Source organism: Chaetura pelagica, unplaced genomic scaffold (genome assembly GCF_000747805.2).
Source record: "Chaetura pelagica isolate M959 unplaced genomic scaffold, ChaPel_1.0 scaffold17, whole genome shotgun sequence".
Taxonomy (NCBI): domain Eukaryota; kingdom Metazoa; phylum Chordata; class Aves; order Apodiformes; family Apodidae; genus Chaetura; species Chaetura pelagica.
The window spans coordinates 3500113-3515122 of NW_009970726.1; the positions used below are offsets into that span (position 1 = coordinate 3500113).

Genomic DNA, 15010 nt, shown 5'->3' on the forward strand with positions numbered 1-15010 from the left:
TCCTGCTGACAAAAAAAAGCTCATTTTTATTTGTTCCAATAAGATACAAGGAAATGTTTTTACTGATTTTTCTCAATTCAGCAGCCAAAGTGAATATATAATCCCTCACAATCAGACTGCAAACATTAAAAAAACATAAGCAAACAAAAGCAGAAAGATGTGGTGAGCCATGGGTGTAACCATCAGCTCGTAGTGGGTCACCGTTTTCGTGCTTTGCAGTCTTGGCCTGTGCAGACACCAGTACACAGATACAGGAGGCATCCAGGAGCATGCCAGAGCTACATAAAGCATCTTCTGTAGCTGATTTGCCCTCCCATATGACACTATTTCTGTGTGGTTTTGCTCTCTTCTATGCGGTGGAAAATACTGCTGGGTTGTCCAGCTCTCAGCAAACATCAGATAATGATTACATTCTTCCACAGGAATGTCTGCAGCCTCAGGAGAGGGGAGAGCGTTTGAGTGTCTTACATTGCCTTTTCTGTCTCTCCAGAAAGGTTTTTTGAAGACCATGAAAATGTTGTTGAAGTCTTATCGGCCTGGACTCGAGACACTGAGAATAAGATTCTGTTTTTGGAAAAAAGTGAAAAATATGATGTATTTAAAAATCCCCAGGTAAGCCAACATGGTAGTTGGATAACAGTCTAAAATTATGTCATGTAATCAGTATGCTGCCTATTGCATTATTAATTCGCTTTCAGCTCTGTCAGTTTGGAATTAGAGAATAGAAAACTTGTACTTTTGCAAAAAAAATCCCAGAGTATCAAATGCAAGGATTTGAAAATTAGTGCTTTGTGTTCTTTTCTGATACTACTTAAAGTCTACAGTGGTAAAAAATGAAGCATATAGTTCTCCACTGGTGCAAACTGTTGCTTGGGTACAGCTCTCAGAACTGGATTGAGATGGCACAGCTGTAAAAACCTGGCCATTACTACAATTTCCCCACTTTTCCTACTGGTGAAAGTCAACATTTCCTTGAAGGACCAGTTTTTGCCGGTTGTACATGAAACGTCATAAAAGGTGTGCTGAATACTACCTAATTCTACAGAAATACAGAGTTTATCTGAATCTCATTTAGACTGGGGAGAAGAATTGGAAGAATGGTAACATGCAAACTAACATTGTAGAAAAGAGGTTCTGCACACTATTGCATAAAATTATTTAGAATAAGTGTATACACAAATGATTTGTAGTGGTACATGGTCAAAACTGTATTTACAAACACTCTTGCACATACAGTCAATGTATTCTGGGTCACTCAATCTTTTCCCTTCTCAGCAGTCTGTTAGCTCATTGAGCATCTGGTTTGTTCCTGAGAGCAGCAAGAGAAAAATGAGCAATTTAGCATTGCTGAAAAAAAGAGTCAAATATATAATTTGGCAGCAAATTTCACCAAGCTGCTCATTAGGAAGTTTGGTTTTTTTAGAATGAGCAAGTGTTTCAAATAAAACCCACAGAGAGGAAGTTTTCTTCATTGACATAACCAGTATCCACAGTCAGGGAAAGAAAACTTACCCTGCAGTGTACGTGGATTGATGTTGATTTGTATACAAAAGAGTGAAGCCAAGTTTGGAAGTAAAGCATACATGGTGACTCAAGATGTCATGCTTTCCACTGCACATAAACATATCTAGAAGCAGAGGTTTGATTGTACATGTGATTTGTACACTGGTAAGCATTCTTTGGGCAGGTGTCTTAGAGCGAGGCTGGGAAACTCCTACAGGAAGTAATTTTTAATTAAGATTTTGAGCATTTTGATTGCAATGAATTTCAGAAATAAACATGACCTACACCAAAACCAGAATAAGAGTAGCTCTGTCCTCCCATCTCAGGACATGCTGAGCTTGATCTGGATGTGTCTGCAGTCCTTGAACCTCAGCCTCTCTGCAGTAACCTCTAAATTGAACAGCTTAAGGAAACTGCATCAGTTGTGGCTATCACACTACAGAAATATTTTGCTAGTAGTAACGTCTAACCAGCTGTCAGGCTTAGTAAATTCAAACATTGTGAAACAAGCACAGTAATACAGTCATAGTGGTGGCTTGTCTTTTTGGCAATCAGAAAATTGTTAGTATTGTACAGGCAGAGCTCACGCTAGGTACTGAAACATGGTGACATACATGATCTGGAGTGAAGTCCTTCAAGAGGAAACCAAGTAGAAATGAGGTACAGGGTGTGTGATTACTTAACTATTTACAGAAATTATGTTATAAACAATGGGAAACTGAAATCCAGTGCTCTGGTACTGTGTTCTCAGTGTATTCATCCTCCTCCTTCTAGCTCAGTCAAGATTGCCTGATAAACTCATTTTGTAAGTACAGAAATTGCAGAGTGGTTTTTTTTTTTGACACAGCCAGTGGTGCTAATGCAGCAGCAGTTGGATTCTTTGTTGGTCTATAGTGCTCATTTTGTCAGAGGTTGCCTGTGGAGGTCTCATGGTTTTGTAGCTTGCAGATATTTTTCAGGGAAAAAAAAGGTAAGTTCCAAAGGTGACCAGGTGTCTACAATTTATTCTGAGACAAATTAACAATACAAAATTTTCACTACAGAGATTTGATGCAATGAAATCCCTAAAAAAATCGTATTATAAACATGTCCAGATGCATTGCTAAAACAAGTGGTCCTCTGGAGAAGGTCTGTTACCTATGCCAATATTGTTTCTTTCTGTGAATGAGTTATATACCTGGTATAGATTAAACTACAATTAATTAAATGTGTTTAATTTTGTAAGGAGGAATTGAGTTTTGAAATGCAGGATTTTTCCCCTATGTGTTTGCTAGGAGCCTACTGCTCAGCTAATGCCAGTCTGTTTTTTGAAGATTGTCATTCTTTTCATGCAGTACACTCTGATACTTTTTCTGCAGCTTTGTTTCTAAAAACATTTTTTTAAAGTGTTTGAAATACATTTTAGAAAAAGCATCTGCAAAATCCTCAGTAGTCTCCCCCTCCTTAAGATGACAGGCACGCTTCAGCCCTTTTCTCAATGTGATATAATTTACCCTGCAGGGAACTCAAAGTAAAAGACTGTTCCATGAATGGCATCAGTGACTCATCTACACAGATGGAGTGTCACAAGTCTATGACTAAAAAGTGAAATGAAAATACATATTGGTACATGTGCAAATAAAGAAAACCTTTATGAAATGGGAAGGGTGATGCTTTGTCATGCAGTTGAGTGATGCTGTGCTTGACTCTTGAAAGGAAAGGCTGTCAGATCTCAACACCTCTTTTCAAAAAAAGAGAAAAATATAATTGTCAGTCAAGAGATCTAAAAAAAGACAATTGTAGGAAATGCTTTTGCATCATGTAAACAGTGTTATCTGTAAGGGGCAGCTGAATCAAAATTTCTGACTAAATGCTGGTAATGCTCTTATAACACTATATTTGATTTTGCTTACATAGATTTTGATTTCCCATGTTTCTCTTCTGCTGATACAAACAAACGGTAAATTCAGCAGCGCAGGTGACACTAGGTGCACGTGGGGTTTTTTGTTTGGTTGATTGTTTTTGTTTTGTAAGTTATTTTTTGACAGTTTATGAAAATTAATGATAATTTGTACAGTGAGTATTTTATGCTTCTGCTCTCTCATATGTAAGCAAGAGCTGTGCCCTCCAATGGAGAACCCATACACTGAACAGGTGTTTTATTTTTTAGGAAAAACAAGAGTACTAAACAGTGTGAGAAGGAGGTGGAATAAGAGTTTGCAATGTCTTTCATGACAAGACAGCTAAAATCACACCTGACTATTTATTTTGAAGTCAATTAAATTGGGCTAGTATCCATGAGGTGTTTTTCACCACTTTAGCCACCCTTATGAATCAAGTATTTTTCTTTTGTCTCCACCATTACGTAATGAAGGAAACAGAAAAGGGTGGCAGGGAACCTGATTGTTGAGGGTGCTGGCAAATGCACAAAGAGATAGAAGTGAGAAAAGAAAAGTGTACTATACTATACTCTCTCACTACACTCTCACTGTTTAGTAATCTTAAATTCTCTATAATTGTGTATCTCAGACCATGATATATTTTCAAGTTAAAGATGCTACTACAATAAATACTTTTGTTTTTCTGCCTTATTCTTTTCTTTCTGACAGAGTGTCTGTTCACATTTGAACCATTTTGCAGGTGACTTAAGTGCTTTGCTGTTAGCTGCACCCAGGCTTATCTTTGGCTTTTATTTGTTCCATGTTCCCCCTTTTTTGATGAGGAAGACCATCATCTTCAAGGCATGAAAGGTCATCTCTAGTAATTTCTTCAAACATTATAAAAGCAAATAAACGGAGTTGAAAATCAATTTTTGGGGCTTCAAAAGAGCTTTGCCTTTAGCTTTATTTATTTATTTACATTTATGATCTTCAAAGCAATTATAAGTATCTTCCAATCTTCCGGTTGGATTTTTTTCCACTATGAATACTGCCTTCAAATGTAGTCACAAAGCCATCATCCTTAATGTGCATTTTTTTAAGGGATTTACTAGAGATGGTTTTTGAAACTGTCGAAAACACCTTCTGTCTTCCACTGTCTGAGGGTTATACAGTGGAGAGAGATAACAGTCAGAATTTTTTTACCTGCTTTTCCACACAAAAGGAGGTGCCTCTATCCCTCAGTGGAAAGGTTGCATGCAAAGACTAGTGGTACTTTACAGTACAAACTACAAATAAACTTAAGCTGGCTATAAAATCTTTACAGGATTTTCTTTTTTTGCGTATGGATTTCCCTGCTAATGTAAAGCCATAGATGGGTCATCAGCTAGTTTTGCCACTGTCACGCATAAGCACAGAGGGCAGTGCTGTCTCTTAAGGATGTCATACCTACCTACAAATACTTGTTGAAACTGCAACTAGCTCTATGTTAGCCTGAGTCAGGCAGAATGGCATGGGAGATCAACTGGCTTTGTGTCAGCTTTACTGGTCTGGGCTGTGTTGACACAGGGAGTAAGTCAGCAGAAACACTTGACTGCTCATCTCTGCAGCAAATAATCCAAACAGTGCAAACAAAGCAAACCCAAAGTGTGCCAGCACACATTATTTTATTTGTAAAAATAACCCTCTATGTTTGCTTTCTTATTTTGTGAGCCCAAGAGGATCAATCTGTCCTGTTAAATAAGCTCAGCTCTCTACCAAGAAATAGATGTTGCCTTTTGAATGTAAAAATAGTTAATTCTCAAATGTGTAGGCATATGCAGAGAGCTGCCCTATAGCCACATCTTGTCCCATAAATGACCTGACATCCCAAACCAAATATGCATTTCCCACTGGTGTCCTCAAGACAGGAAAGAGCTTGCCTTTTATCATGACCTTTGACTATTGGACTTGGAATGACCTCTTGTGGACACATGTGGTTTGCCTCCTATAGGACGAATGTTTCTGATCAAAAATAGGAGACCACACAGTGAAAAAAAAAGTACAGTGTACAGTCTGGTCCCCAGGTTTTTAGTTACTGTCAGTAAGTACCATGTACTTCCAGATTTCAGGGCAGAGACATGAAGCAGGTAATAAGGAGTAAATGAAATGTGTGTTGACAGCTGAAAGATGACCAGGTGCATCTGTGTAACATCGGTTTAGGTGACAGAGCCCTGTTTCCCTAATGAAAAAGCTGCATTGCTAAGAGATCCAGCATGGATATCATTACAGACTCTACCATTGATTATGTCAGTACAGGGTGGTCCATGTTTCTGCTAAATAAATGCCAGATGCCTGGATGTGAATCACTTGTAATCAGAGGAGCTTTGTTTTCTTACTATCAGTGCGCTGAAGGCTGACTGAGCCAGATGAGTGCTCTCCCTATCAGCAGTAAAGCTGATGAGCCTCGCCTTGTTGAGGCAGTGGTAAGGTGTTCACAATCTTCACTGTGTATTTTAGGGGTTGCATTACATCTTTATAATGAACTATAGAAGAAAAAGGCTTAAAGCTTGCGTGTCCCTCTACTTTCCAAATCCATCCCAAAATCTGAAATGCCCAGCCCCACCTAACAGTGCTCTCTGAGGTTTCTCTTCATACCTTCATCAGTGCAAAAGTGGGTGTGCCAGCATCAAGCCAGCAGCTTTGTGATAGTGTTCCCTGTCAAGTAGAGCTGTTGCACATGTACAGATGGCTCGGCTGCAGCTGCTCAGAACAGGCTCTTGTTTTCTGTTGGTTTTTTGTGTGTGTTTTGGTGTTTTCTTTCCTCCAGTGGGAAGGGTGAAGCATTGTCACACAGTCAAACCTATAGTTTTTAACTGCATGGGCAGGCATCACTGTATGGTTTATTCTGAGGACTCACTTTTAAGTGAGTTTTGTTTTGAGCCGGTTGGATTTTTTTCCACTATGAATACTGCCTTCAAATGTAGTCACAAAGCCATCATCCTTAGCTTGACTTCATCTGTGAACTAAGAGTGTGCTCAGGTAGTCTGGAGCCAGCTATGTGCTACTGCATCTCCTAGGGAAGGACACTGCTGTTTTTCCTAGCATGACTTGTCTATTGTAATGAATGTCCAGTGTTCTTTTCTTAAGTTTGTACCACAGAAATATCATCAACACAGGCCACATTGCAGGTGGCCATGTTTCTTATGTCCCCTGTGTGACTAAACGTGAACTTTTAAGAAAGCAGTTCTTTAAAGAACTGTTTTTGAGGTCATCCACACCTCTTCCCCTTCCTCTCCTGGTGCCCCTCCAAAAACCTTCTGCTTATGAGACTTGCATTCTGGCAGACAGCTGTTCACAGCACTGCTTGAGAAAGAAGATGTGGTTGAGTGGAGGAGCAGGTTTTCACTTCAGATAAACCTTGTTGCTGTAAATGTGGTTATGCTGGCAGGGCAGATTTGCTGCTAGTTTGTTTCTTCTTTCATAGCAACAGCCTGTTCCTTTGTTTATATACTTCTCACTTGTCTTTGGCACTGTTTGCATTTGTGTTGCAGTTTAGTTCTAGACATGTAAATATGTTGTCTTGAGACATAAAAAAATTGAGAGATGTGAAAAGCCAGATAAACTCTAAGTTTTCTTCCTAGAGAGTTGCCGAAGAGTTACACAATTAGGAGTAATTTTTAATAGCTATCTTTCAGAAATGTTTGGGGTTTTACTATTTTGCCTGTTTCCTAGACAGTGGTGTTTGTTTCATGCCCTTTGTCCTGCAAACTTAGATTTTTTGAATGATGCCAGCAAAACCAGTAAGACCATCCTATGCATCAGTTATATTCTGAACCCAAACCCTTCTGCTTCATGTACTTCTGTTTAGAAAATTATAAAACACGAGAACTTTGAGTGTTATGGTTCTGGCCTCAAGCCCATGAATCCAAATGCCACTTGGAGCATGGCATAGCTCCATGACCTGCCTGCTTCCTTCAAGCCCAGCTGCCTTCCTGTCTGCAGGCAGCCAGGCTCTGCTGACTGGCCACACTTGCTGTTGAGCGCAACGACTTCCCTCGCCCCTGCACGCAATTCTTAGCATGCTCCTGAGCTATCTTTCCACTGCCTGATTTTGCACTTATGTCCAGGTGCTGTCCTTTTGTCCATCTGTACAGTGTAGATGGATGCAAAATTGGTTTTGCTGTGGGGAATTTTTTTTTATGGGTAACTGTGCGTGAGGCACTATTGCATCTGTGTTTGCAGGGTCAGCCAGGCACTGGATCCTCAGAGGGCAGCTGTGGCTTCACAGCCCTTTGTCACTGAAGCAGAGGGTCATTTCAAAGTGTAGGCTTTTATTTCAGTAGGCTTGAGCATGTGTGCCAAGTGATCATTTATTCTGATTTCATCTGGATTTTTTAATACCTTCTTCATTGCCTAAAAATATGTTGCAGAGCATGAGCAGGGGTTTGAAATTAGAAAGTAGCAACTTTGGTTAAAGGCTTTGGCATATAAGCACTTTTATTAAAAATTAAGAGCTCAGTTAAATCCAGAGTGGCAGATATGAATTGTGCAAATTAGGCTGTTAGGAAAAAAACTTTCTAGCCTTTTGATATTGCATTGTGTTCATTGTATATCAGCATGCAATAAAATGTTACATTCTATACAGACTGTATTAATATAGGAAGAGGAGAAAATTAGTCTGATAAAGTCAAACCTATTGATCCAGAAAAACAGCCAAAAACATAGGTCAGTGTTTTTAAAATTTTGGAAGGTTGTATATACATAGGCAAAAGTAATTTTTTATTACTTTTGAATTATATTCAAAATAAAGATTTAAAACTCATGATCAAGCAGCTGTGTTTAAAGTTTTCTATAAGAAGAGTCCACAAGCATCCTCTTGCATCTGCTCTCTCGGGTACTCAATACTGAAAGACTTGAGTATTGAATGGGCTTGTAGTGATCTAGTTACTTGTATTGCTGACTTTAATGAACATCAATTTCTTTTGTGTCTTAATCAGAATTTCTACCTGGCAAACAAAGGGAAGAATGAAAGCAAAGAAATGAATGACAAAAACAAAGAGGCTTTGCTGGAGGTAAGCCAACTTTCTTGGTTGATGATTCAAATGTCAACAAAACTCTGCTTCCATCTGCATCTGCTTTACAACAACAGCGTTTATTTCTTTGTGGGCAAATGTGTAACAACAGGAAGTTCTGTGGTGGTTGATGTCTTTGTGTCTGAGGTTTAATATGTGGATTTTCCTCTGCATCTGCTGCTTGCTATTAAAAATGTAGATTGTATCCCCTATCAGAGAAACTATATGATGGAGTATTATTTTGTTGTTAGAGAAAATGCCATTAGATGTTTTTACTTAGTGTTTCTATGAAGAGTAATGCCATGGTAACAATAAAAGCACTGTTAACCAAACATGGATAGAAAAAGCAGCTATGCCACACCCTTAGGCCAGCCCTTGTGACTTTATATTGTTAGTGAAGTTGATCAGTAGTGGACTGGAAGTAGATGTACTTCTCACTTTTATTGCCTTCAACACTTCAACTGAACACATCTATGTATAGTTAAAACTTTTTGCTGTTTTTTGTATGAACCTTTAGAGAACGGAGGTTTTGTGAGCCTTCTTTTCCAGTGTGAGCACCCAAATCGCATGGCCAAGTTACCACATTACATTGAAAGTGTTTCCTTTGCCTGTCTAAGGTGTTCATCTTCCTGGTAGCTGCATTCCCCATGTTCATATGTTCACTGTTACAGCAAATGTCTTTATTTTTCAAGGGAGCATTTTTCTGCTCTTTATTAATACTGTTGTCCTTACATCAGTTTATTTCGTGTATTATTATTCTTGTTGCACAGGAAAGCTTCTGTGGGACATCTGTCATTGTGCCAGAGCTTGAAGGGGCCCTTTATTTAAAAGAAGATGGAAAAAAGTCCTGGAAGAGGCGTCATTTTATTCTACGAGCTTCTGGAATGTATGTAGCCAAAGGAAAAACCAAGGTCAGGAAGCCAAATAATCCTTTTCGCAATAAAACAATTCATGGAGGTGAAAGTGAAGAACTCCCAAGGTGATATTTTAAGAGCACTGTCTGGTCCATCTGAGAGGGTTCTGTGTTTTTTTTGGTTTAACTTTGACTACACCACTTGTGCAAATATTAGAATGTAGTCACTGAATCCTGTCACGTTTCTCTCCTTTATATTTCTGTGGATAGATAAAAGCATTAATGAAATAGCACTCCTCCAGAAGTCAGAAAGGGCAAGAAAAACAGCACAGCACCCTTCAGCTGGTGTTACATTGCCAAAATGCTGCACTGTTATGTTGGTTCCCTCTGGAAGAATATTTCAGAAGTCCTCAAGTAAACTTAATTTCTTATCACAAAAAAAAGTGGAATTTTACTTAGTTTGATGCTGACTTTCTGCACCAGTAACCAGCATGCAGAAAGGGGGTGTTTTTTCCTTCAGGGACTTTTACCTAGACAGTGCATTGAGCCTTTTCAGGCTCCTTAAGACTGCTCTTTGTATAGAAAGAAGTTAGAAAGAAGCATCTGCCTGACTGAGTCAAATGTACTGACATTTAGTATTGCAAAGTATTTAAATAGTCTGAATTGTCTGCACTGGAGAAGCAAAGGGGTCTTGGACATGTTGCGCAAAAGGGTGCTGGTTTCTCATTTCCACAGTGATGAGGTGGAATGGTGTGTTCTGGGACCAGTGGTTTTTTGTGTGTTTTGTTGCTTTGTTTTTTGCTTTGTGTTCTGAAACCCCCTTTGTTTGCCACTTACACCTCTGATAATGCTTCATATATACAAATTTTGGTGCTGGTAATGGAGCTATACTGTTATGATTTGTGCTGTGAAACTTAACTGTTCTGCTATTTCCTTACTAAATTACAAAGGAAAAAAAAACGTAACCAAACCAAACCTGATAGCTTGTAAAGGAATTCTGTGCTGCTGCTCTAGTGACCTGTGTTTATAACCAAGTCTTAGTGAAACAGAGGCCTAGATTACCTTGCTGCTTTCACAGCAATGTAAGTTGACTTTACCTGACCCTAAGAGAATGGTTTTCAGTCCTCAAAACATGTTGTACACACGCAACATCCTATCAGTTAGGAACTAGAATGCTATTTGGAAGGCACTTAAGGTAGAATGAATATAAGAACAGTTTAATGAAAAGTCCATCTTGGACATTTTCTTGTAGCCTACCTCCAGGAGTGGCCAGTAGCACAGGGCCAAAGCCGGGCAATCATGTACTGATAGTTAACCAGCTTTTTTTCATCATCCAGTGATACCCATTTCAGTGACTTTCCATCCTAGTGCAAATGGGTAAAGTGCTTTCTTTTTTCAGGTGACAGACTGCAAGCATCTGCTCAGGATGGACTCATGCAGTCACCTTGTAACACCCATTTTAGTTTAGCACTTTATAGCCTATTAGTCATTGCAGTCTGTGTACAAACCTGCCCAATACGGAGCCATTTTAAGGGACCATGTGGGTGCTTCAAACTCACTGTATTACCAACTCAGCCACTCACAGTGACTGAGGACTTTGAATCTAGTCCTTTAGGAAACAGTCACCGATCTTTAAAATTGTACCATAATCAACTGTTTGCTTCTGCTTCTCTAACTGCCTTCAGCAAAAGGATGCATATGTCCATGACTTAGCCATTCCAGAGGAAGTCAAGTCTCTTGGCTTAAATCTGTGTTTAATAGTGGTCTAAGTTAGTTAATGGACTCTGCATTGGAACAGCTGAGGCTCAGGTACACGTCTTTTATTGAGACAGTAGTCTCTGGCAGATGAGCAGAGTGCTAAAGATGATAGCACTGCAGCAGAACTCAGTAATGCTCTTTAGTCAGAGCCCTAAAATTATGAGAGTTCATCATCCCCTGTCACTGTGGTATGAAGAGTGCACATGCACCTTGCTGCAGTCCTTCAGTTGGGTGTAGAGTGATCTTTCATTGGAGTACAGAAACAAACAGTTGGCAGACAATAATATCTTCAGCTGCTGCAGCTGTTTTGAAATTGATTGTCTACTAAAGTTTTCACTTCTTACAAAAAAAGTAAGAAGTCTAGCATACCTCTGGCACTTCATGTTGGCTGTAAAATACATTGCACATGTGGAAAATACAAGGAGTCATTCAGATAATTTTACACACTTGCATTTGGTTTTTTTGTTGTTCAGGGTTTTTTTGTTAACAAACCAGGCACCAGTCAGCACTGCTGTCTTATGCCTGGTTTGTTAACAAACCAGGCAGCAGTCAGCACTGCTGTCTTAATTTTTTTCTTCAGCCTTATTCTACTTATATCGTATTCAAAAAAATGCTGTTAATGTGCAGGGTCACAAAACCACAGAATGAGAATTGCTGAAACAATAATTTATTTCTCTTAATTGTGTTGTTTGATTATGCTAATGTTGCAGAAATACTAGCAATAAGTTCTTTTGTCCCTTGCATAAAAATGTGTTCATTCAAAGAAGGTAACAACTGTGTTCATATTGGTCCTAATTGCCATTACCTGGTTCATAAAGGAAAGGAACATCTCATTATACTGCACAGATTTGAGCATGTCTAGGAATTTAGTGTTGGAAAATCCTTGGTCCACGCAGTCAATGGCAAAATCCCTGACACGAGCTTTGGGGGAGAAAAGGGAGAGAGGGAAGCCCTGTCTACATACAGTATGGAGTGTTTTCTCACCCCACAAATCTAACTTGCAAACTCGATTCGTCAGTAAACCCAACTTAAGGGACTGTTGTAATGAAAGTATCAAGAAGAATGAGAACAGCATAAAAGAACCATAATATGCAGAAATATAACCCCCTTCCTAGGGGTAGAGAGGTTTGCGGTTTGGTTTTTTTGTGTGTTTTTTTTTACTTTCACAATTTCCCTGTTTCTCAATTTAGCCAATAGTGACCGCATGACAAGACCATTTTCAACTAAAGAATTGCAAAAGTTATGCTTAGTATGCAGAATTCCGCACTGAGAAGTGTGTCAGCAACAGAAACCTTGTTACTTTAGCAACATGTTGTGACCAAGCAAATATTATGATAAACAGAAAAGGAATGATGCCAGGAAAATTCAGAAAATTCAAAGCAGAATAGCTAAAACATGTCTATTTCCTGATGAGAGTTTGTCTGTTAAATACACACCAAAAAAAAACCAGCTCCCAAAGCAATTTAGAATTCTAGCTCCACATAGAATTGTAAGGGTGTGGTTGCAAGTCCTATATCTATTTTACTGAAGTTATTTCTTCCTATAGTGTTTGATTTGGTCTTGTTAGCCATAAGCCAAAATTTCCACACAAAGCAATAAAGCACAGCAAAGCTAGAACAAGAGTAAAATGCTGCACAACATTATATATTATTCTAATATGTATGGACCCTTTCCCAATTAGTGTAAGAATACACACACTTAAGATACATCTTCAGTCAGCTTCATGACACTAAAAAAATAAAAAGCATTGGCATTCATGCACTTGAAAGAAGTCCAATTAATGAATTTCACATCAAAATTCAGGTGTTTTTAACACTGATGTGCCTGGTTTCCATTTGCAGACATCCCGGGATCTGGCCTGTTTTGTTCAGTTTGAGAATATGAACATTTACTATGGCTCTCAGCACAAAGTGAAATACAAGGCACCTACAGATCACTGCTTTGTCTTAAAGGTAATGTACAAGAAAAATAAGTTCTGCAAATGTCATACCCCGTTTCTTTTATACGTAGACATGTTTAAGTTTGAAGTTCGAGGTACCCTGATGAGACAGAAAATGTCCTGCAAAATCATGTTGATCTTCTTCTTCATTGTTCTAAATATACCTTTAAAACCTTAGCTGCTAGTCCTGTGATAGATCTCTACACTGCATCTATAAAGCTGTCTTCAAAACAAGGCTGAATATGCTTCCAGTGACTGACCATTCAGATGACTGGATTCATCTGGACAAATGGCATACAAGGCAGATGTATGTTGAGAAGATTGGGAGTTGCTAATGTTGACAATCTGAGCACTATGGACTATATATTAAAAAGTATACCTACTTTTTATTTGTAATGTAGTCATACCTGTTGAGTAGTTTTTGAACTGAGATTCAAAATCTTGCATGAATAGACATCTCAGATGGCATATATTATTTTACAAGTGTTTGTGGCAGAAGGACAAAAGACATTGTTCATCCACTCACGAAAATCCGTGTCTGCTGCTCGAGTATCTCATTGCTGCCTCTCCAGGTAATAGCCCTGCAAACAGTCTGGGAGTTCTGCATTTCTCTCAGGAAAGGAAAAGAAGCCCATGCCTTGCACATAGTTTAGATAGCAGAAATGAAGCTTTGGGGTTGCAGTAATTGGGCCTTGCTTGCCATGTCGTTAATGCAGATTTTGGAATACAGTGGGACTACTGTGCACGAAACAGAAAATAATCTTGCTGCTGCTTCTCTATTTAAAGGTCTGCAGTGCAAACAAGTTACTGGAAAACACAGTATTTTGCCATCTCAGAAAACAAAGTGCAGTAAACAGTCACATCAGAGGTCACTTATAATACCACACTTCTGCTTGTAGCTGCACACTTAAAGCACTTTTGTGTCCAGCTTCAAAATGTCTGCAAGCCTAATTTACACATGGCCAAGCAGAAGTGGTTTATAGACCCAGACTTACTTTCTGAAGCAGATGTAGCTAATCAACACAGATGAGCAGTTTTAATATTATAGTTCTCTGCAAAATAGTCTGCAAAAGCCACTTTGTCCATTTTTGTAAAACAGGGGTGAGCCTTCTGAAGTTAACAGGTAAGCATTGTTTCTGAAAAATACAAATTCTAATAAAAAAATGAAAGGGGGAGCTGGTTTAAAAATCAGCAGAAATTGATTTTCTAAACAGATGACTGGTCTAAGAAGTATCTGACTAATCTAATAAATTGTTCACATTCTGTTTAGATGAAAACAGGACCATGATTTTTGAAGCGTATGTAGCAATGAGTTTAACTTCACAATGATTAGGAAAAGCTTCTGGACTTACTGCCATCTTTTGTGAGAAGAGGTGTGCTTTAAGTAAGAACTGACACAAAAAAAAGTCACAACTCAAAATACTTGCTGTATTGCATGTGTGATGTTTGTGCTGTACCATCAACATGAAGGAAAACGTGAAGAACGTTTACAAGGTTCTTCTTACAAAGCTTACAAGGGAAAGCTTTATGTGTAATAGGCTTATAAATTTATGAAACCTACTTAGCAAAACTGTTTGCTCTGATGCTTCTAAAATGTGTTTGCAGTATACTAGAATAAACATTATATTGATAAGATCATTATATCTGAGCAACTCTACTTAGTGATTAATAGATTATGGTATAGTGGTTGTTCTTTTGTTTAATTCCCATAAGTCAGCATTTGGTAGATTCCTGACCAGCTCAGTTTCAGATTTGGCTTCTTTTAACAGCCGCTTCTTGCAGTGTTTGGTGTTGGTCGGGAAGTATGGGCAGGTATTGAAATCTTCAAATCTGTTGTTTCAAAAGTAGAAGCCTGTCACTTAGGGTGGCTTTCTGAGGGTGATGCAATGGAGAGTTCAATTTTTTTATCATTTCTGTACATTAATTTGAATTCTTATCTACCACTTTGAGGGCATGTACCTGAGATGAGTTCTGTCATATCCTCTTACCTTTGGAAGTTGGAGCTGAGGATGTGGTACATCTAGAGATCTGAGGGCAGAGGGAAAGA

At 38.7% G+C, this 15010-nt stretch overlaps 1 protein-coding gene across 1 annotated transcript in view; it reads left to right on the forward strand.

The window, feature by feature from the left end:
• Positions 1-15010, forward strand: part of APBB1IP (amyloid beta (A4) precursor protein-binding, family B, member 1 interacting protein) — a 46728-nt gene that overhangs the window by 14827 nt on the left and 16891 nt on the right. The window contains exons 6-9 of the mRNA XM_010006960.1: positions 491-612; positions 8339-8413; positions 9184-9324; positions 12866-12976. Coding sequence (XP_010005262.1) covers positions 491-612; positions 8339-8413; positions 9184-9324; positions 12866-12976 — 449 coding nt within the window. The remainder of the gene's footprint in view (positions 1-490; positions 613-8338; positions 8414-9183; positions 9325-12865; positions 12977-15010) is intronic.